The following is a 23,737-nucleotide window of genomic DNA, read 5'->3' on the forward strand; positions in this document are numbered from 1 at the left end:
TCTAAAAGTAAGTTATATTTGTCGTCGTTTTATCTTGGTCGGGTGAATCTGCAGAGCAATGGTCGTCGGAAGTTTCAGAGCAAGGTAATCGGGACTTTCAAAACAATTTAGTAAAAAAGATACATAAAGAAATAAAAGATACAATACATAATTATAATATTTCGCAATAAAGAAATAATATTTCTAGTCCACGAAAGTCCATATCCACTTAATGTGCGTGTATATTAATATTCCTATTTATTTATTTTTCTGTCTCGGTCTTTATTTTCCTTTCTTCTACCCTGTCATTTTCTTCTTCCTCTCCAGATCTGCTTTTTTTTTAGCAACTCTCCAGATCTGCATCTAAAATCCTATCTCCGCTATCCTTTTCTTCTCTTAATTATTTTCGATTTTCATCATTCAATTTATTCTCTTCGTTTCCTCATTCTTCCTTCTTGCATGGTCTCTTTCTTTTCGTTTCTGTCAGATCTCTGTTTTTTTGAAAAAATACCAAAAGATTCGTTACATCACCACCGCTTGAACTGCTTACGCCGCCATCATCACAACTCCTTCGACTGCTGTTGCCGCTCACCCACCTACGCCATCATCGTAACTCCTTCCACTGCTGTTGCTGCTCACACTCCACCATCACGGCCACTTCGTGCATTACACCAACATCATCACACTCTACTCTAGCACCGTCAACGCTGCAGTCTACACCGCCACCGCCGCACCGTAAACTAGCCCGCCTGAAGTTCTTCCACTGCCGTTACTGTTTCTTTTTATTTTAGTTTTTAGAACTTTTGTATTTAATTTCTTTATTGCTAAAGAATTTTTGATAAATATCATATTATTTTAAATTTCTTTTATTTCATTTTTGTTTTTTTTTAATTCAAAATATTAAATTGTCGGAAGTTTATAGGAATATTTTTCTCGAAACTATATCGGGACGTTTCGACCAACTTCCAACGAATGCTTCCGAGGATATTTTTTATCGGAATTTATCGACTAATTTCCGACAAATGGTAATTACCGAGAGCCAAACTCCGACTAAAGTTGGATTGTCGGAAAATAGTGGGAAATACCCATTACCGACTAACTACCGATGAATACTACCGTCGGAGTGTGAGCTTTATTCTTGTAGTGTAGATATGAAGAAGCCTGTGTCAACTGTCAACCAATGCGATGTACACAGAATGAACCCTACCAGCTCATCAAATAAAATAAACAAAACTCACAAGATCTCTGAGTTTGTGTAAGAAAAGGATAACAAATAATCATATAGACAGTGAAATTCCCCTCTATAATCTACTACATATGGAAGTACTTGATAAGAAATATATAACTAATGGAGACAATGGGACCGAAGCCCTCCTTTGGAATCAGTTCCATCTCTCTGAACTTGACAGCAAATGAAACCACAATGTATGATATAAAACACTATAACATATATAGTAAACTCGATAAAGGATGAATCGTGTAGCTGAGGAAGAGGAGGGTATCTAGGAACATAGGAAAATGAAGCATGATTCGTGCACATGTATTTGTTTTAAAAGAATGTACATATAAAATTTTCACAACATAATAATGTAAAGTTGCATAAATATGCGGCCGTTTATATAATTTGTAATATATGACTAGGTTAAGATCCGCGCCTTGCGCGGGATGAACGTTATATATATAAATTATTTTATATATAATATGTTTCTAACCTATTATGAAATAATAAATATATATTGAATAATTAAAAAGTCAGTAAGTATTACCTATATAATTAAGTTGGTGCGAACATATTATAAATTTTATTAATCCAAAAGAATATTTTTTCTATTTGATATGGTATATAATTAAATTTAAATGATAATAACATATATATAGTATATTTTAATATTAATATTTATTAAATGATGTTTTTTCTCATGTTTTTTTTAATCATTTGTATTTGTTATAGCAAAAACTTTAAATTACTGATAACAAAATTTTCATTGTGGGATTAATAATTTATGTAATTTTTAATATTTTTAAAAATTAATTTGCCAATAATTTTTCAAAAAAAAGTTGCTAAAAGTAAATTTCAAAATTAAGATATTTATTTATCTTCTTATATGACGTATAATTTAATATACATATATATTTTATTTTTAATACTTATTAAATGAGAATTTCAACTTATATGATTTTTTAATTATTTGTACCATGTCATAACAAAAAAATTAAAACATAGATCACAAAATTTGAATGTGAAACTTTCAATGGTTTTAGTAATTTATATTCGTTTTTAAAAATTCAAAATACAACATATAAAGAAATTTTTTAATTTTTATTAAATGGTTACTATGATTGTTTAATTTATTTTAATAGTTTAAAATTAAACGAATATAATATAACATACACTTTTTTTATCAAATCTTTATTATTCAAAGTCATTAATTGTCATATATACTTTAGTCATATTAGGTAATTCCGTAATTTTATTTATAGAAATAATAAAGCATATTAATAATGTATTTATGGTTAGTTTAATAAAAAGTTTATTATATATTTAGATGGACCAACCTATTTTCTTAAGGATTCTAAGAATCAATTTAGTGATGACATGTGGCTACAAAAAAAATGTTGTAATGCTTCTCAAATAATATATAGGGGATATTTATGATAGATTGACAGTTTGAAATTTTCTATAATTTGTTGGTTGCTCATATTGTGGTTGAATATTATACCAATCAAAATGATATATTATATAACATATTCATCAATAGTCATTTTAACTATGTTAACCATTTTTGATGAATTTATTTGTAATATTTAAACACCAATTAGTATGCTAATGTATATAATAAATCTATCTTTCCAAAATAAAATATTTTTTTCAAATAAAATGTCCTTTTGTTTAATAAGATAGATAGGTTTGTCTCTAAATTTTTTATATGCCAAAAAAAATCCAATTTTATGTCTATTTTTGAAGAAAATATTAAAATATTTTTTTCTATTATTATAATTTAATTTATAAGTATCAATTATATTAATCATCAATTTATTTAACACTGAAAATAAATCTATATGTCTCAATAAAGCATTTATAGTTTATATTTTGTATGTGAAATAAAATAATAATATACATAAATATTTAACATTTAAATTTTGTATGTCATATTTTAAATAAATGTGTTTAATTTTATTGTAAAACTGATTAAAGAATAATCCAGTTAGAAAATAATCTTAAGTTTGGTTAGAAAATAATCTAACATTATAAATTATTTGTCTTTAATTAATAATTATTTATTAATTAATAAATGAATGGCATAATTTGTAATTATGAGGATGAATAAATAGTTATGTCTAAAAGGTACTAAATATGATGTTATTTACAATTGCATATTCATCTCATACATGGTATTATGTGTACATGGTTTGATGTTTGAATGGAAGTGTAGAACCGTAATCTATATTTGGATGTAGTTTTTAGTCATGAATCTTATTAGTCAAAAACCTTGTTATTGACATATGTGGAAACCGAAATTTGCACTGTCGGTTTCCGTTTAAATTAGAAAACTAGAAAAACCCTAATTTCCCAGAAGGTCCCGGAGATCTGTTAATACCACACACCAAGCAATCAGAACACGAAATAAAGACGAGAAAAATAAGAAATCGAAAAGAGAGCAAAGTAGATCTTATTCCGAATCTGCGTTTGAGCGTTACAACAAGGTATAAGCCTGGGCTCGAGAGCTGTCGGTGAGATTCCTAGTTTTAAAACCCTAAGATGGCTAAAACCTAATTGAGTCGCAGCTCGAATAACAAAAACGGAAAAATGCCTAAATCGCTCTAAGTGCTAAGTTTGCTCTGAAAAAGTTCTCTTCTCATGCCTCTCGCCTAGGACTCCTTGTATACTCGCTCCTAGGTTGGTTTGCGCTTTTACTCTTCTGCCCTTAAGCCGTCATGGCATAAAATGGAGATATTCCATTTTTTCCGATCTTCGTAATTATCTTCAAAATTTCGTATTTATCCGTGGAAACTTGACATTTATCTTTCCTTGCGCACCAAGCGTAAACCGTCCTATGGTTTACGAGCTTTTGGTTAAGAAATCGTAAGTTGGACCTCGAGTCGTGTCTTAGGTCCCTTTGGGCCGTCATCCGACTCGAAACATTTATTATGACTTCTTTCGATAAAGAACGAACTTTCCGCGGTTTTTACCGCAAAGTTTGATTGATGACTTAGAATGGCGGAAAACATGAACTGAGTTCGCTACGGTTTTCGGGAGATAGCATCGAAGGATAGACGATAATGCATGGACTGGTGTCGTATCGACGTTTCGGAAGAGCTCGGTCGCTAGCGCAAATCATATATTCACAAAAACCTTGATATTATTGCTGATATGGAGGTTAGAATATAGTAGTTATGAGCAATTCTTAGTTTTTCCATGCTCTGTTGCTATTTCTCTCCTTGTGTAATCTCCGAGCGTGGCGTGTTCAGTTGCTGCGTAACGACCTTTTTCGAGCTTTCGTCCGATGTCTCGTTTTTCCTCCGCAAAGCTTTTCGTAAGAAATAATCTATTGCGAAAAAGTATTTATCGAAGAAAATTCTCAGCTTCTTCCTCGGACGTTTTGAATGTTAACTTCGTCGTAACCGTTTTTGACCCCAACAACATATATAACAACTTAATATGAAAATTCACAAATCTAAATGTATATGCTTTCCACAAACCTTTTATTGTTTCAATCGATTAGAACAATGCACAAAATTTTGTATTTTTGATATATTATTGTCATTCTATTGATCTCTCTAATTAATTATCAACAATGATTACTCGTTCCACACAAAGACTATTTGATAGTCATGTGCATATTTACTTAGTTCCAACTCAAATTCGGTTTAATTTTCACACATGAAAGATGTTTTTTTATATTAATTGAGATTTTGATGGAATATCTTGCTTTTCTGGAAGATAATTGGTTGGTTGAAATATGCAATTTTGCATAATAAATTGTGTAATTTCAATAGTGTAGATCATATGTATCAGATTTTTGATGCAAAAAGAGTATGGATATGTATATTCAATAATTTTTAGTATGTAAAAAGGAATCAATGAAAAAGTATATGTGTATCTCTTGAATTCTCCAATAGATGATCATATATCACAATCTTTAACAAGTTATGGTTTTGTTAGAGTATGCTAATACTATATCTGAGATTGAGCAACATAAACACCAATATGATGTGTGTTTTGATTGAATTCAAAGAGGTTGGTGAGAAATATTGATGATTACATTCACCAACGTACTCATGAAATAAACATGGATCGCAAATTGTACACTTTTTGTTGGTATACTTCAAAAATAATGGTTTTAATGAAGTTTTATCTCTAGATAATATCAAATACACAAAAACCTTGATAATATTGATGATATGGAGTGTGGATAGGCATCTCCAATGATCTATATTGAATAAGTCAAGCTTTTTCATAATTTTTTAACGAAAACAATTGCATAAGAGTTTAATAATTAAGTGCACTGTTAACATCAAACTGAAATATCATAACTAGAAGCTAAATTAAGGTTTAGAGAAAGAAATAAACAAATTTGATGAAGTAAACTATGATTAATTTCCTTGAGAAAATTTAATCAAATCTCATAGTTCGAACTGCTGATCTTGTTTCACCGCCTCTTGAAGTTTTTTAGCGCAATTGCTAGGCTTACCCAGATATACATTGATGTCCTTAACTTTTAGTGCTTCCACTAGCTCCACGAAATCGGCATCACCAGTTATTAATAGAATATTTAGGGGACGACCACCGAAGCGAGCATAATCATATACCAAGTCTTCTATAATAGAATCTCCTATGCCATCTTTTCTTTTATAGTTAACTGAGCTTAGTTCATTACATTTCTTGAATAAACATCTAAGTATCCCTTCTGCATCCAAAACCTGAGATATGTGGTATACATTCTTATATTTAGGTAGTGTAACCAACGCAACTACATTTTCTAACCAATTAACCCTCTGCTGAAAATGAATTGAAAGCTTTTCTGAAATTTCATCAAACCTATGAAATGTTTCATCCATGTGTTGAAAATAAAAATAAATTTAGCATAGCGTGTCTATCAAATTGTGCAGTGTGAATTTAATATATTGTTTTTGATGATCCACGATAAGAAATATAGTCGATATACACTTATCCAGTTGTTTAAATTTCATATTAAGTTTGGATCTATGTGTGTAAGAAGATGTTAACTAATAAGATAACTAAAAACTTTATGTATACCTTACAAACACTTATGTATCGACACTGCATTGTCCATAATTCGAAGGCAAAACTACAACTTAGTGCACAACGTTTACACTCTTTGTTGGTTACACTTAAAGATAATGATTTTAATGAATATATATATCGCGTATAGTTGATACGGAAAATCTTGATATCAATGATGATATTGAGTGTTAATATGTATCCAATGATCTATATTGAAGAAAACAGTTGCACAAGGGTTTACACCTTTTTCACATTGATTTCATGGTTGAGAATGTTGCCAAAAATGTAATGACACGAAATTTAAGTTGCCAAAAATGGTTGGGAATGTTGAAGAGGAATAATCATTTACTAGTTTTGATAATCACATTGATAATAGACTTATTAGAATATCAATGGAAAATATAAATTTAAAATAAGAAAATAAAAAGAAAGACGAAAAAACTAATAGAACTGATAACACATTTAGACAGTTTTGTTGTTTTTAACAATTTTTATTTATTTAAAAACAATAAAACACAATATAACATCTACATATTGAGATTTTCAATATTTGATGTTTTCTTTTTTTTTCCAAAATTATACTATAATTTTATATTTGGAATAATTTCAGAAAACATTCGGTATGAAACTACTGAAATTAGAATAACTAAATAAAACAACATGTTTGTTGTAGGAGGATTACTAGTTAGAAAAAAGATTCATTGGGGTTATAAAAATTATTTCAAAATATCATATACATCATAATCATTGCAGAATTCACAAAATTTTAATTTACTATATGTGTATCAATTTATTTAATAAATATATTTATTTAAAGTACACATTTTCATAAAATTACAAAAGCTGGAAACATGTAGATTAATTTATTTTTATTGTTATCATTTATTTAAGTATGAGATAAAAATGATTAAATTACAGTTAAAACAAACTAAACTTCAAAATTACAAAATCAGTTAAAAATATATAAATTTTATGTAGATTCTTAAAACAATCTAACTTGATTTCAATTGTTACAAGTCAATATCCAATAGACACTGAAAAAGAGTGGAAGAAGATGAAAAAATAATTTTATTTTATTCTAGTGAGCTTACTTTTTTCCTGGAAATATCTTAAAGAATTTAATTGAACTAATATATTCTAGTTTTTCTATATATTTATTAGTTTATAATTGAATTCAAATTTGAAAGGGATCAATAATGCTTTTGGGTTAGGATTAACACAAAACGTTTTAATTAAAAAGCTAAACTAATTTTCAAAATTGTATGGGGTCAAATAACTTCCTCCTAACATCCTGCCAAGTAGGTAAATAACATCTCTAAAGGTTTCTTTCCTAATTTCACAGGATTTTAAGATTATTGTCCTCAGGTGATGTACGCCACTTCTCAGATTATCATTTCTGTTTTGATTAAGAGTAAATACTTTCATTTCTTTTTCTTTGTTAAAAGTTTTTTCTTTTCTAAACCAAAAAATTATTATTACAAAGCACATTTGGGTTGCTCAGACATGACGAGGGAAACAAGGCCAAGAGAAAGTGACATGAAACTCTTCAGCAAAAGAAAGAAAAAACATGAATCATTCACTCAACTTGCATACATCCATGAACTTCTGGACTGCGTTATGATACTGAGTAGCCATACAACAAACATTAAGCATCTCCTCAACAGTTTATGTATCTTCTTGAACTCTGTAGTAAAATTTCTGATTTTTTATAAATATTCATGGGAAACCTATAAATGACTCATCAATAAATAGATGCAGACTATGTTGACACGGTATATACACAAGAGGGTAAAAGAGTGGAGCAAGTGAGTTACCTCCCAGTAGAGCTGATGGCAGTTCATACACTGCCAAAACTCCAAATTTTTGTTAAATAAACAGTTTGGTATTCTTTGGAAACCCTTTGCTGCTTCAATAGCTTCTTCAATGGTCAGCGGTTTCTGGATAAATTTTCCATTGCATTTTGTGCATCTTGACATCAATTGATTCTCGCTGATCTTTAGCTGGAAAGTCTCTATCACCTGTACAACTTATTTGTTTCAGTGGTAACTCAGAATATAAAAAAAACACAACTATTCCACTGAATATAAGATACTGATTCCACAATGAATGCAGGAGGCTCAACTGGCTCAGTAACTATCAAGTCAGGTAGTGCTGGAGATAAGAACAACTAATCAATTATTTCTCTTTCACACTTAATTGTCTTAAGAGAGATCCTGCTCTTTAATGCAAAACTTGTAGGTTAAGTTTACTTTTTGATTAATATAACAAGTCAACGAAGCCATGCCACATCACAGGTCATATGGTACTAAAGTTCAGTTTTGTTGTACCTCAAGAAGCTGCTCATTTTTCAGAAGGCTCTTGACTATATATTTGATGCTTAGCCAAATCTTGGTGTCTCAACAGTTTGGTATCTCTTGTCAACAGAACTCTGTTCTCTTTCAATGCTTGATCAAGCAACTCCCTAGAAGTTAATTGTGTCAATAAATCAACAGATAAATTATAATGGTAGCTTAGAGAAAAAGTACCTTGAATCTGGCTTCTTTGAGGGCGGAACTGCAGCATCAATCCCTTCAACCTAGAGAGTTGTTCTATAAGCATGGAGAAATAAATTTAACACAAGCTTGGCAGAGATTAATATAATTACCATCACATCCAAGAGCAGCCATCACCGCCCAAAGATGAATATATCCCATGGTGGTGGACCTTGCCTGTCCATAGAACAGACCAAATGCTTATCTGTGTTCACATTCTTCGACGAGGCACCACGTCTTCTTGATCTCTTCTTGGAGATCCTTGGTAGAAGATCAGACTCCTTCAAGTTCAACATGATCTTTTCCCCATACTTCCTGACTATCTTCAACAGATTCTCATCGTGTTCAGCGTCGTTTTTCTAGAAACCACTCCGTTAGTAATGTTTTGGCTATTTTGGGTCATTGCTCTGATAACATCTGCAGCCTTGCACAGTTTGGCCGTGACAATCTTGCTAGTATGATCTGACCCGTTTAGAATGTCTTTTAAGCCAACGTTTGTATGTTTAGGATCTTGCGATGTGATTTCTTCAACAAGATTTGACTTGAATACAAGAATTCTTCAACAAGATTTCTTCACGTGCAAAGTCAATGCGAGACTCTGGGAATGTTATCCGGGTCAGATTCTCCAGAGTTTTCCAGGGCTTCCTTAGCCAACTTGAGCAGACCTATGCTATGAGCACTCTAGAGTATACATCAGGGTTTTGGAACCTTTTACAGGCTCTGGAAATCATGAAACGGCATTTCATGTTAGTTATACCTGAAACGCCGTTTTGGGGACAGTTTCTTTCATGTTTTGGGGAACTCTTGCTCTAAGCGACAGTTTCTTTCCTCTGTTATCTAGTTGATATCTCGGGAGTTCCAAGAAGCAAATACAAGTTCGGAGACATGTTTTGGGCAACTCATTTTCCCATGTTTTATCTCAGGGCTTGTAAAGGCAGACCAGAAGATATTAGCAGGGTTTTTGGTCACAAAGTTCATGCATAGTAAGTAAGTAAGTTACCCATCTCTGAGTCTGATTAATGTAAATTTCTAAAGTTTTTTCCTTTTGTAAACGTGGAAACACAAAACTGTCAAAAGTACAGAAAAGTGAGTAAATAATTAAATTAGTTTATTCTGTTTTAGGTCCACCACTCCCAAATTATTCAAAATTTATTTTATGATTAACCTAAAAAAAAAGTAACGAAGAAACATGTTTTTGGTTTCCTCTTTTCATCGACCACATGGTCTTTCGGCTCAAAAAGTGTAAGTGGCTATAATAGATTAAACTCATCATCGTGAATACAGCTGGTTTGTGTCGTTTAGTGTTGACTAAGAATAATCAAGTACTTGGTCTTCAGTTGCGTTCTAAGCAAAAACACATTCGCATATACAGATCAGTTTGAAGAAAAGCGATTTTCAAGAGGTGATTTTTATTTTTTTGTATTTTTCATATTTATTTCATCTCGATTGTTCATATCGTCTATAGATTAGATCCACAAAATAGTATATATTATCTAGACTAGAATATGCAGAAATAAATATTAACCGGACTATGTATGAACTCAAGGATCCTTGCTCTCGTGTGATTATTGATTTATTTATTTCATGTTTGAGCAGGAGACTTATGGCTGAGGCACTTTTACCGTTTGCAGTGGAGAGGCTTTGGAACCTCCTTGTCCGAGAAACTGGGAGATTTCAAGGAGTTGAAGAGCAGTTCGAGGGATTAAAGAGTGATGTTAAGAAGTTAAGGTTTTTTCTGGAAGATGCAGAGGCCAAAAAACATACAAGTGCCTTGGTGAAAGACACTATCAAAGAGATCAACGAAGTTGTTTTGGACGCAGAAGATATCATCGAAACCTTTCTTCTAAAGAAAGAACTAGGAGAATCAAGCAGCAGCAGCGTCAAAAGATTTGCATATGCTAGTGTGAAAAGCATGGTGCTTGGGTTTGATATGAAAACCATAAGCAAGAGGATCTCTAAGGTGATCCTTGATATGCAGAAATTTGGCGTTCAGAATGCCATTGTCAATGAAGAGGATATGAAGTCTGTACAGTTAAGAGAAAGAAAAATGCGAGAAATGTTTTGTATCGTTGACGAAAAGGTTTACAGTGTTTTGTATCTGAGTTCCGAAGAGCTGCCTGCCTATTTGAAGCAGTGCTTCCTTTACCTTGCTAGTTTTCCAGAAGATTATAAAATAGATGTGGAGAAACTGTCCTATTACTGGGCTGCAGAAGGAATACTAATGCCAATGTATTTCGATGGAGTGAGCATTCGACATATTGCAGATATATGCATAGAAGAATTGGTGAAGAGACACATGGTTATTTCTGAAAGATATGTTAAAACTTTAAGATTTGAAACACTTCAGTTGCATGACATGATGAGAGAAGTTTGTTTACGCAAAGCTGAAGAAGAGAATTTCGTACAGACCATCGACACATCAACTGCAAATTCGAAATCTCCTAGTAAATCTCGCAGACTTGCTGTTGTACGTTGGGGTGGTGAAACATTTAGTGTTGATAAGGAGGTGAAGAATCCAAGCCTTAGAACTCTCTTGTTTATCAAGTGCAGCAGATGGAAGGCAACAAGTTTATTCTTTACAATGCATAAGCTGATGAGAGTGTTAGATCTCTCAGGGGTCGATTTTGAAGGAGGGAAGGTACCCTCTAGCATCGGGAAGCTCATCCACTTGAGATATCTTAGTTTATATGAGGCACATGTAACTCAACTGCCTTCTTCTATGCGCAATCTGAAGAAGCTTCTCTATTTAAACCTAGCTGTGTATGTTGAAGTCTACATGCCCAACAATATCTTGAATGAGATGCGAGAATTAACATTCTTGTGTTTGCCGGAGAGATTACATGTTAAGACAAAGTTGGAATTGGAAAATTTGGTCAAGCTGGAGACGTTGAAGAATTTCTGCACAGAACATGGGCGAGTGACGGATCTACAGGGTTTGACACGGCTCAGATCTCTCTCTATCTATATTACAGACGAGAGGTATACTATGGAAACTCTATCTTCATCTCTAAGTAAACTTTCACACTTGGAGAGTCTTACAATATATAACAAGTTTTATACTCCGACGAATGATGATGAAGAAGGATTTGTTTGGGATTTTGTTAATCTCAAACAGCTGAAGTTGGAGATATATATGCCAAGGTTACCTGATGCGCAATGCTTTCCTTCTCACCTTACAACCATTGAGCTAACTTATTGTTGTTTGAAGGAGGATCCAATGCCGATTCTAGAGAAGTTGCTTCACTTGAAAGAGATTTGTTTAGGGGGTACATCTTTCTGTGGGAGGAGAATGGTTTGCTCAAGTGATGGGTTTACTCAATTGCAGAAGCTAATATTTGGGGGATTAACGGAGTGGGAAGAGTGGATAGTAGAAGAAGGCTCGATGCCCCTTCTCCATACTCTTGATATTGGGTCTTGCAAAAAATTAAAGGAGCTTCCTTATATGCTCCGATTCATCACTAACTTAGAGGATCTGAGTGTTCATGATATGGGAGATGAATTCAATTTGAGATTGTCGGAAGGATACTTTCCTTCTCACCTTACAACCATATCTCTAAGTGGTTGTTGTTTGACAGAGGACCCAATGCCTATTTTAGAGAAGCTTCTTCAGTTGAAAGAGGTTATATTAAAGAACAACTCTTTTTGTGGGAGGAGAATGGTTTGCTCGAGGGATGGGTTTCCTCAATTGCAGAAGCTACAATTAGAGGGATTAGAGGAGTGGGAAGAGTGGATAATAGAAGAAGGCTCCATGCCCCTTCTCCACACTCTGAGATTTGGCCGTTGTCTAAAGTTAAAGGAGCTTCCTGATGGGCTGCGATTCATCACTTCCTTAAAGAGTCTAATTTGTCATGATATGGGAAAGAGATGGGAGAAGAGACTTTCAGATGGAGGAGAAGATTATTACAAAGTCCAACACATCCCTTCTGTTCAGTTCGATGATAGTGAGCCAGACAGCAGCTGAAGGAGACTCTCAGCAATTACGGACTATCAGGTATTAACTAGGAATGAACTTCTCGGCAACTTCTTTGGATTTGCATACTTTACACTTTAGTTAAGGCTATTTCGTTGGAATGTCTCTGATAATATGTGCTTTATTGATTGATTTGATACAGTGGCAACAGAGAACTTACAAGTGAAACATACTCGCACACTGAGTGAAGCTGTTCGATGAAGTGTCTAACTGAGACACTTGATCTTCTGCAATGCTTTAAGTTTGCCTAGAGAGATAAAGAAATGTATTTAGGGAGTTGAAGCTGTTCGACGAAGGTTGTCATGTACCTTTTTCTACTGAAAGAGGTGAAATATGTTAAGATTTTTATATATTAGTATTCTCTTTACATTTTCTTCTCAATCGACTAAGCTTAGAAAATTTACGTATAGAATTGCGTTGAAATTCTTCAGCTAGACTACTTGAAATGAAAATGGGATATTGAGAGATGAATTTAGAAAGTGAGCACCACAGCAGGCCTTATTTGTTAGGATCCGAGTAATATGTTTACTCCATCACGTCTACTTGTTTCATTTAAAATAATTGTTTATTTTCTCACTTTTGATGAATTTGTGTACTGATGAAAAGGGTCTTATTAGAGACTGTGCTATTGAAAAGGATCCTATCAAATACAGAGTCAAATGTGCGAATCTAAGTAGTACCCTATTTTTTCAAAACTGTTACAAGGATATGCAAAGTCCCTCCGTGCTTGAGAAGTCCCTCACTGGAGATTCATCTGAAGCAGTGACTTATCTTGCATGAGTACATTTTGCGTAAACATCACTACCTCTAAAGTATATAATTATTGAGGGGTTCATTGAGGAGTAGTAAAGTCGATGATGTGGTCTTTGGCAAAGATATTAACAGCATATCAATTTTGTTTTTTTTTTTGGTATTTTTAATTTGTTTTTTGTAACTCAAAAATTTGCATGCTTCTGTCCAGAGATTTATGGATTGATTCCACATAATAGTTCATCTTAGCCGTTGAGTTTTTTCAGTACATATTATTTGAATAATAAACTCATGAATCCTCTTCTCGTATAACTTCCTTTGAATTGCTCCTTAGGCTAGACAATGTATTCTTCAGCTAGCGTTTCAACTTCTATGGTCTAAACGAATCCTCCAAAGACTCGAGCTGCTTCCCAGACTTAGAGATGGGTTACGATTACATGTTGCTTCTTTTCTTTCTCCTCAGGTTCCAAGTCCTGAAGTGTTTCCCATCCATCATTCCAATCATCACCATATCCCCACTCATTTGCCTCAATACACGGCACTAGTTCAGCTTTCTTAGCTTCAAACAGTTCTTCCCATCCTTCTAAAATCTCCCTAAGAGCTTCAGCTTCTGAAGCTGTAGTAACAGCTGTCAGCAGAGAGTTTATAAAAGCAGGAAACGGATGTTTCAACACTCGATAGATCCTCTGGGGAGATCTCTAAGCCTGGAGAAATGGACGCCACAACAATATGTGATAATTTAAGTGCCACCAGAGTGTTTGTGGGTCTGCTAGAGCCATCAGCTACCTGGTCAGGCAACGTTTGGTTAACTGTAGCTTCAGTCTTCAGGACTAGAGAACGTCCTAAAGGTCCAACATTTTTCAACCAACAGTAAAATTAAAGCTTATCAACCATGTGCAACTGACCTCTAATGGAGACAAGGGACGCAAGCCCTCCTTTGGTATCAGTTCCATCTGTCTGAACTTGGACAGCAGATCAAACACAATGTAAGATATAAAACACTAATAGTAAACTCGATAAAGGAATTCTGTACTAGAGGAGGGTACCTAGGAACATATAGGGCAATGAAATGTAGCTCAAGCTTGTTTGCGTTGATTCTCTTGCCTAATCAAAGTGAATAAACCGTCAATCACTTGTCTACAAATCGGATACTAATCAATATTAATGTCTTTCTTCAGTGACCAAAGCACACGAAATAGACGATGGATATCCAGGGTAGTGCACTACAAACGTCTCCTTGCTCGGCAAGTTACCTGATACAACATTTTGATGTGTCATGCTACATCCATGATATGCTACCTCTCTTAAATTCGCTTTAAGAGGATACTGAGGTTAAGATCATCGGAAATTGGCTGAAGATCGCAAAATCAAGAGATATTACTTCACAAAATTTGATACAAATGTGATTTTTGAAGAATTTGGACAAACTTCCATTCTTCTACACTTCACCACGGATCAATACTTTTTAAAAAATGTTAAAATGTTTTCCATTTTTCTGTCCCATTTTGAGTAGAAAAAAGATTGAGTTTATAAGAAAACAGGAAACGCTTACTTGTTACTTGCATTGGCATCACAATAACCTCTTAATTCAGGTGGAACCCTGAACTCCATTCTCTGGTATCTGAAAATAAATTACACAAAGTAAATAGTCAACAAAGTAAAATAGCTTTGACATATACATCAACAAAGTGGATGCAAATAAGAGACTTGACATACTGTTTCTGTTCTAGTTTGAATTTTGAGGTGATCAAAATGAATGTAGTGCACTACAAACGTCTCCTTGCTCGGCAAGTTACCTGGTAGTCAACCATGCCTACATGAATAAGAAAGAGTGAATACAATGGGAAACTTTAAGCAAAAGCTCATTCTACAAGAGACATTTAGAAGCACATAACAATTTGAAGAGCTAGGTTCTTACCATCGAAGCAATACGATTCAGACACACGAGCTACAATAACTTGAACCAACAACCAATGCCACTCTCGATTGATTAATATTTTTTCTTTAGAAGTAAAAACAAAATAATCAAATTCACACACGTTCCAACAAAAAAAAAAGAGATTGTAAACACAAGATTTATGTTTGTTATGTCTATTGTTGTTTAGCCTCTTCGTCTCCTGCTCCTGTTCCGGCGGCTGATTATATCATTCATTATGTGTCTGTTTGAATAACTATTGAGAGACAATGTTCCCTTTAATTGGAAGAAGACAACAAAATTATGTTAAAAATAATGTTGGGTTTTATGGGCTCTTACATACAACAATTTTTATAATTTTATTGTGTCTATTCGGTTTTCATAAACGAAATAAGATAGATGAAAATTTAGTTAAATTTGGACTAATTATGATTGATTTCTCTATTCTTGTTTTAACCTTTTATGTAAGATATATAAATTCAATTATGTAAATTCCCAACCCACTAAACAAATATTCTTCTTCTTTTTAACACTAAATAATATATCTAAATAAGTTGTTTGACACTATGTAAAACAGAAAAACATATTTGGAATGAATTTAATATTTTGAAAAACATAACATATCTAAAGGTAACCTCTATCAATCAGCTTAATTCATAAAATTTCTTCAATAAATATCTAATTATCCATTGATAATTGATTTACTAGAATATCATTGGAAACATGAATAGAAAAAAGAAAAAAAGAAAGAAAGACGGAAAACTTAATATAACTGCTACACATTTAAACAATTTTGTTGTTTTTAACAAATTGCATTTATTCACAATAATAAAACACAATCTAACAACATCTACATATTGAAATTTAAAATCTCTTATGTTTTTTTGGTTCTCTAAACTATACTACAATTTTATATTTGGAGTATTTTTTTTTTTTAAATCAGTATGAAACTACTAAAACTAGAATAACAAAATAAAACAACATGTTTAATGTAAGATTGCTAGTTAGAAAAAAGTTTCAACATGATTATAAAAATTATTTTAAAATATCATATAACATAATCATTGTAGAAATAATTTTGAATCTTCGCAAAATTTTAATTTACTACATGTGTATCAATTTAATAGATATAATTATTTAAATACACATTTGCATAAATTCACAAACGCTGGAAACATGTAGGATAATTTTTTAATCGTTATTAGTTATTAAGTATGAGATAAAATGATTACATTTCAGTTAAAACAAATTAAACTTAAAAAGAGTGGAAGATGATTAAAAATATAAGCTAATCAATAGAAATAATTAGTTTTATTTTAATTTAATGACCTTACTTTTTCCTGGAAATATTTTAACGAAATTAATCGAATTAATATATTCTAGTTTTCTATATATTTATTAGTTTATAACTGAATTCAAAATTGAAAGGATCAATAATGTTTTTGGGTTAGGATTAACACAAAATATTTTAATAAAAAACTAAACTAATTTTCAAAATTATATGGGTCTTCTTCTTAAAAGCATTTCCAACTCCACTTTTTTTTCCTCCAAAATGGAATGAAAAAATATATGAAGTAAAAAATTTTGCAACCTATTTAATTTCTCATTCCATAATGAGATTTACTGTATAAATGGAGTAATCTACTTTTTGTTTGTTTATTACTTCATTATAAAGTGAGAAATAGAGAAGAATTAGATTATTTTTACTCCATATTCTATTTTACTTTATTTGAGAGAAAAAAAAAATGGAGTTTTAAATAGGAGATGCTATAACATCCTTCCAAGTAGGTAAATAACATATCTAAAGGTTTCTTGCCTAGTTTTACAGGATTTAAAGATTTTTGTCCTCAGGTGACTTACGCCACTTCGCTTATCGACTTGATATCATTTCTGTTTTGGTTAAAGAATAAATACTTTCATTTCCTTTTTTTCATTGTTAAAAGTTTTTCTTTTCTAAACCAAAAAAAAATTTACTACAAAACACATCTTGTTTGCTCAGACATGACGAGGGAACCAAGGCCAAGAGAAAGTGACATGAAACTCTTCAGCAAAAGTAAGAAAAAAACATGAATCATTCACTCAACTTGCATACATCCATGAACTTCTGGACTGCGTTATGATACTGAGTTCCCTGCAACCATACAACAAACATTAAGCATCTCCTCAACAGTTTATGTATCTTCTGGAACAACCGCCGGCATGGTACTCCACCAACTCCGGCTTCTGCTTTGATCAAAGTCATTGATAGACAGATTCGAAATCAGTGCTTAATATTGATTTCAAAGAGGACTCGACAATATGGAGCTGTTCTTCAAGCATGGCTGGCTACTCGATAGAAATTTAAAGGAAATTATACTCTACTATCTCTATTTTCAGTAGCTTAGTCTTTAAGAAATAATTTTACATATTATTCAAAAAAGAAAAAAAATCTGATTTTTATAAATATTCATGAGTAACCTATAAATGGATGCAGACTGTTGACATGGTATATACAAAAGAAGGTATAAGATTCGGGCAAATGAGTTCCCAGTAGAGCTGATGACAGTTCATACACTGCCAAAACTCCAAATTTTTGTTAAACATGCAGTTTGGTATTCTTTGGAAACCCTTTGCTGCTTCAATAGCTTCTTCAATGATCAGCGGTTTCTGGATAAAGTTTTCATTGCATTTCGTGCATCTTGACATCAATTGATTCTCGCTGATCTTTAGCTGGAAAGTCTCTACCACCTGTATAAATTTTATCTAGATTCTTAAAACAATCTAACTTTATTTCAATTGTTACAGGTCAATATCTAATAGACACTGAAAAAGAGTGGAAGAAGATGAAAAAATGATTTTATTTTATTCTAGTGAGCTCGATATAAAACACTAATAGTAAACTCGATAAAGGAATTCTGTACTAGAGGAGGGTACCTAGGAACATATAGGGCAATGAAATGTAGCTCAAGCTTGTTTGCGTTGATTCTCTTGCCTAATCAAAGTGAATAAACCGTCAATCACTTGTCTACAAATCGGATACTAATCAATATTAATGTCTTTCTTCAGTGACCAAAGCACACGAAATAGACGATGGATATCCAGGGTAGTGCACTACAAACGTCTCCTTGCTCGGCAAGTTACCTGATACAACATTTTGATGTGTCATGCTACATCCATGATATGCTACCTCTCTTAAATTCGCTAAAAGAGGATACTGAGGTTAAGATCATCGGAAACTAGCTGAATATCGCAAAATCCAGAGACATTACTACACAAAATTTGATACAAATGTGATTTTTGAAGAATTTGGACAAACTTCCATTCTTCTACACTTCACCACGGATCATCAATACTTTCAATAAATGTTAAAATGTTTTCCATTTTTCTGTCCCATTTTGGGTAGAAAAAAGATTGAGTTTATAAGAAAACAGGAAACGCTTACTTGTTACTTGCATTGGCATCACAATAACACCTTAATTCAGGTGGAACCCTGAACTCCATTCTCTGGTATCTGACAAAAAGATACACAAAGGAAATAGTGGTAAAATAGGTTTGACATACATCTACAAACTGGACGCAAAAACGAGACTTGACATACGATCAAAATGAAAATTCTTCATTTACCATATCACAGACCATTCATTTTTAATATGAATGTATATATATAGAGAGAGAGAGAACGCACACACGAGACTCAGGATCTTTCCGTGGATCCTAGCCTCTTTTAATCCAGAACCTAAGAAATGGACCACCCGAGAAATAATATGCAGCTCGAAGAAGAAACCTGCAGAGAAAACTCAAGAATGTTGGTTATTGCAGTATTAAGACAACTAATACACATAAGAAACCCGCACAATCTGTTCACCTGTTTAGCATGTGATGTGCGCATTTAAGACCTTTATCAAGTAGTCGTTGGACTATGGAATCCCTTGTCCACACAGGTCGCTCGTCAAACAATGCAGACACTGCTACTTGCCATTGCCATTGGTCGGAGCTGGGAACAATGAAGTCTTCCCAGTTTAATACCTTTGGGATCTGTATGAACGCTAAGGAGGGGGCAAGATATCCAAAATGACAGAGAAGCATCAAACAAACATGGCTTCATACTAGGCAATAATAAGATTTGGAAGATCAGAAGAACAGAGAAAAGGATATCTTTGACACTGAAATCAATTGCAAATACTGGGCCAATATCGTCCTGCATCATTAGTAAACCAATTTGAAAATGGAGAAGTAGCAACCACATACGAACTGTCATACCACCTCTAATTGAGAAGTAGCAAATGATATCTTGCATATTTCTATTGTTTTATCCATTCATCCATGTGCATTTTGATCATATAGATTAGGATTTAGCCATGTTTAGGTTGCATTTTGCATACATGAGTCCTTATCAGGTATTGGAGTACCACATGGAGTTCTTGGAGACACTTGGAGGCATTTGGAGCTCAAAAAGGAGTGTTTAGAGTGGTCATTCGGCGAGCAAGGCATGGGAGCGACCAGTCCGGAGCGACACCTTGACGTCGCTCTGATCTCCCTATCAGAACGACCTTACTAGAGCGACAGGGAAGAGTCGCTCGCGTATTGATCACCCGGAGCGACCAGTCCGGAGCGACACCTTGACGTTGCTCTGATCTCCCTATCAGAGCGACCTTACTAGAGCGACAGGGAAGAGTCGCTCGCGTATTGATCACCCGGAGACAACGAATCCGGAGCGACCTCTCGCAGCGACACAGCGAGGTCGCTCCCGAATCCGGAGAGTGAAAGATGAATACGGATGAAAGCCTTAAAGATCTTCTCTGAAGCTCAAAATTTGTGGAGACACTGGAAATTGAGTTAGCTTTCCAATGGAAGTGGTTTCAAGTCATTTGGAGCTGTATTGGATAAGTTATAATCGATTTACTACAGGTGTATCAACCCTTGCCGGGGACCACTGGAAAGTTGATGGGATTAACCAACTTCCCACTTTCTTCCACCCACCTTTCCTTTGCACGATTTTTCCTACTTTTCTGTATAATATTTGCTTTCTTATTATCAAAAGAGTGGGCAAGAAACATAATTAAAAAAACTTTGTAATAATTTAACTTGTCAAAAACTCTCTCTCTTTGAAATATCATTGTTCTAGGCCTTCTTGTTTCAGTTTGTTTTCAACAACACTGAGATCTGATCCGTTCGTAGGACAACAAAAGTTGCATCATTACACGGCACTAGTTCAGCTTTCTTAGCTTCAAACAGTTCTTCCCATCCTTGTAAAATCTCCCTAAGAGCTTCAGCTTGTGAAGCTGTAGTAACAGCGGCAGGGAGTTTATAAAAGCAGGAAACGGGATGTTTCTGATAGAGTTTAAGTACAGATTCTCTCACAATCACTCTCTAAACTCAATCCCAAACACAAACAATGATTTATTGAATGTAAAGGAACCTAATACAACTTTGAACCAGAACGGGTTGAGATGCGTCGGCTTAACCGGAGCACAATCTCCTCAAGAACGCTGGCCTAACTCAGCTGCTGTCACTCAAGTCTCTCGACTCAATTCCAAATCCAAAGCTCATACAACGGCAAAGACTCTGGGACAGTTAGAGTATCTCTTACAATGCCAGCTCAGCAACTAGAGCTACTGCAAGCTTATCAGTTTCAAGTTTCAACACTCGATAGATCCTCTGGAGAGATCTCTAACCTTTGAGAAATAGACGCTACAGTGCGATATGTGATGATTTAAGTGTGACAAGAGTGTTTGTAAGTCTGCTAGAGCCATCAGGTACCTGGTCTGGCAACGCTTGGTGAAGATTCTGTGTTTCTTGAGCCCCACATACTAAATCCAGCAGTATAGATGTTGGATAAAGATGTTGGATAAATCTGAGAAGACATCATAAATGGACACGAATCCCCAACCAGAGAAGATCATAGCTCTGCAGAAGTTGAAAATTTCAGTGGCGTGATCACCAAGCAAGCCAGACATAAGGTTAGACAAGTATTGTAGAAAACAAGGTTATAACCTTTACACAGCGTTTAAGAAAATATTACAGCTTATATTTCATTGTAATACAACTAACTCGTACTATCAGCCCCTACGAACTAACTATCCCCTTATCTTTTGAGCTAAAACCTGTGTTGGCTTTATTTCATTATCTAGCTTAATGTGGTATTAAGCTTTTCTTGGATTGCAAATGTTGTAATACTCTGGTTTCCTATGGTTTCCATCAAACTTGTAACAAACTATATAGCCTAAACGCTATATCAGTTACATTTATTTTAATGCATCGAATTAGTTCAAAAAAAAAATGTACGTGGCTACAATAGATTCACTCATCGTTGTGAATACAGCTGGTTTGTGTCGTTTGGTGTTGACTGAGAATAATCAACTCTTTGTAATAGGAATAGGTCTTCCACAGTTCCACTGCGTTCTAACTAAAACACATACGCATATGTTCTTTATACAGATCGGTTGGACTAAAAGCAATTTTCAAGAGGTGATTTTAACTTTTGTATTTTGCACATTTATTTCATCTCAATTGTTCATATCTTTCATAGATTAAATCCTACAAAATAGTATAATGTTATCTAGACTAGAATTTGAAGAAAAATATTATTAGGACTATGAACTCAAGGATCTTACTCTAACGGTTATTGAGTACTTATTTCATGTTTGAGCAGGAGACTTATGGCTGAGGCACTTTTACCGTTTGCAGTGGAGAGGCTTTGGAACCTCCTTGTCCGAGAAACTGGGAGATTTCAAGGAGTTGAAGAGCAGTTCGAGGGATTAAAGAGTGATGTTGAAAAGTTAAGGTGTTTTCTAGAAGATGCAGAGGCCAAAAAACATACAAGTGCAACGGTAAAACGCACTATCCAAGCGGTCAAAGAAATAGTTTTGGACGCAGAAGATATAGTCGAAACCTTTGTTTTAATGGAAGAACTCGGAAATAGAAGAGGCATCACGAACACTGTAAGAAGACTTTCTTGTGTTAGTTTGGAACGCAGGGGACTTGCAATGGATATGAAAGCTGTACGTGAGAGGATCTCTAAGGAGATACACGATATGCAGAGTTATGGCGTACAACAGCAGGTCATTGTCAGAGAAAGGTGTATGCCTCCACAGGACGAACAAAGACAAACGTTTTATATCGTTGACGAAGAGCAACCTATTGTTGGGATGGAGAAAAATATTGAGCTAGTGGTTGGCAATTTGGTGGAGGAGGATAGCAGTCAAGTGGTTTCCATAACCGGGATGGGCGGTCTTGGTAAAACCACACTGGCAAGAAAAGTTTTCAATCATGAGAAAATAAAAAGTCATTTTCCAGGATTGGCTTGGGTGTGTGTTTCACAACAGTTTGAAAGGAAGTGTGTCTGGCAGACAATCTTGCGCCAACTCAGGCCAGAATGCGATGTCTCAAAGATGATGGAAGACGAACTTCTGGAGAGAATTGTTGGAGTGTTGGACACACAAAAGGCTTTGATAGTCATTGATGATATATGGAGCGAAGGAGACTGGGACCTAATCAAGCATGTGTTTCTGCCAAAAAACGGTGAACATCCTTATCTTACATACGTTAGGCTGTGTTTTTAAAAACCCAAGATTTGATCATGAAACATTACAAAAACATAAATTTATTGCAGGATGGAAGGTTTTACTTACTTCTCGCAATGAGGAAGTGGCATTACATGCAGATAAACATTGTGTCACCTTCAAACTTTTGAAGAAAGTTGGGATCTTTTTCAACGGATAGCATTTCCTATTAAAGACACAGCTGGTATGTTTTCAAAGGCGGCCTACTTGGATTTTTTTTTCTGCTATAGTAAATTAATGAAAAATGACTACACTATATGCAAGACATGTGATCATTTCGAACATTCTTGTAACTGACACTACAAGAAAACACGCCGATTGCAAGGGAAATTTGCGAGCGAAAATTTTCCTTGCAAATTTGCGACAGATTTGCAACGGAATTGCAAGAAAAATTATTTTCCTCGCAAATCTCTCGCAAATTTGCGAGGAAAATTTTTCCTCGCAAATCTGCGAGAGATTTGCGATGGAAGTTACAGCGTCCTCGAAAATCCCTCGTAAATTTGCAATGAAACATTTCTCTCGCAAATTTGCAAGGGATTTGTAAGAATTTTGTATGTCTATCTTGTTTCCTCACAGCTCCCTTGCAAATTTGCAATAGATTTGCAAAGAACTTGCATGGTATAACCATGTACATTTTATCATTTTTCTCCCAAAATCAAATAAAGTTAATAAAAAATTATTAATTAAAATATTTAGTGTTTAACAAGTACATCGATGAATATTTTTGGAAATTTAATCAATATCAGTCAACTAAATATTTACGGGATAAATATTTTCTGACACTTAAAACTAATATTACAAAGT

At 33.9% G+C, this 23,737-nt stretch overlaps 2 protein-coding genes and 1 long non-coding RNA gene across 3 annotated transcripts; 2 read left to right on the forward strand and 1 right to left on the reverse strand.

Annotated features, from left to right (window-relative positions):
- Nucleotides 1-7,643: 7,643 nt before the first annotated feature.
- Nucleotides 7,644-9,076, reverse strand: LOC125582009. The gene is made up of 5 exons (XR_007319831.1): nucleotides 8,871-9,076; nucleotides 8,752-8,801; nucleotides 8,554-8,687; nucleotides 8,041-8,244; nucleotides 7,644-7,910 (listed from the first exon to the last, which is right to left on the reverse strand). It is a non-coding gene; the product is annotated as an uncharacterized LOC125582009 (long non-coding RNA).
- Nucleotides 9,077-9,941: 865 nt separating this feature from the next.
- LOC125581994 (probable disease resistance protein RF9) lies at nucleotides 9,942-13,103 on the forward strand. The gene is made up of 3 exons (XM_048748353.1): nucleotides 9,942-10,159; nucleotides 10,354-12,748; nucleotides 12,870-13,103. Exon 2 carries the CDS (start codon nucleotides 10,361-10,363, stop codon nucleotides 12,716-12,718), a length of 2,358 nt encoding a protein of 785 aa, XP_048604310.1. The 5' UTR covers nucleotides 9,942-10,159; nucleotides 10,354-10,360; the 3' UTR covers nucleotides 12,719-12,748; nucleotides 12,870-13,103.
- Nucleotides 13,104-21,936: 8,833 nt separating this feature from the next.
- LOC125582000 (probable disease resistance protein At1g59620) lies at nucleotides 21,937-23,235 on the forward strand. Its single transcript, XM_048748362.1, has 2 exons — nucleotides 21,937-22,892; nucleotides 22,984-23,235. Exons 1-2 carry the CDS (start codon nucleotides 22,031-22,033, stop codon nucleotides 23,091-23,093), a joined length of 972 nt encoding a protein of 323 aa, XP_048604319.1. The 5' UTR covers nucleotides 21,937-22,030; the 3' UTR covers nucleotides 23,094-23,235.
- The last annotated feature ends 502 nt before the right edge of the window (nucleotides 23,236-23,737 follow it).

The sequence above is a fragment of the Brassica napus genome, chromosome C2, assembly GCF_020379485.1.
Source record: "Brassica napus cultivar Da-Ae chromosome C2, Da-Ae, whole genome shotgun sequence".
NCBI lineage: Eukaryota > Viridiplantae > Streptophyta > Magnoliopsida > Brassicales > Brassicaceae > Brassica > Brassica napus.

Excerpts from the sequence above, each read along its gene's own strand:
- LOC125582000 (XM_048748362.1), top strand. The coding sequence starts at position 22,031 with ATGGCTGAGGCACTTTTACCGTTTGCAGTGGAGAGGCTTTGGAACCTC. Across the intron at positions 22,893-22,983 it reads TGTGTTTCTGCCAAAAAACG|GATGGAAGGTTTTACTTACT; the intron begins GTGAACATCCTT and ends AATTTATTGCAG.
- LOC125581994 (XM_048748353.1), top strand. The coding sequence starts at position 10,361 with ATGGCTGAGGCACTTTTACCGTTTGCAGTGGAGAGGCTTTGGAACCTC.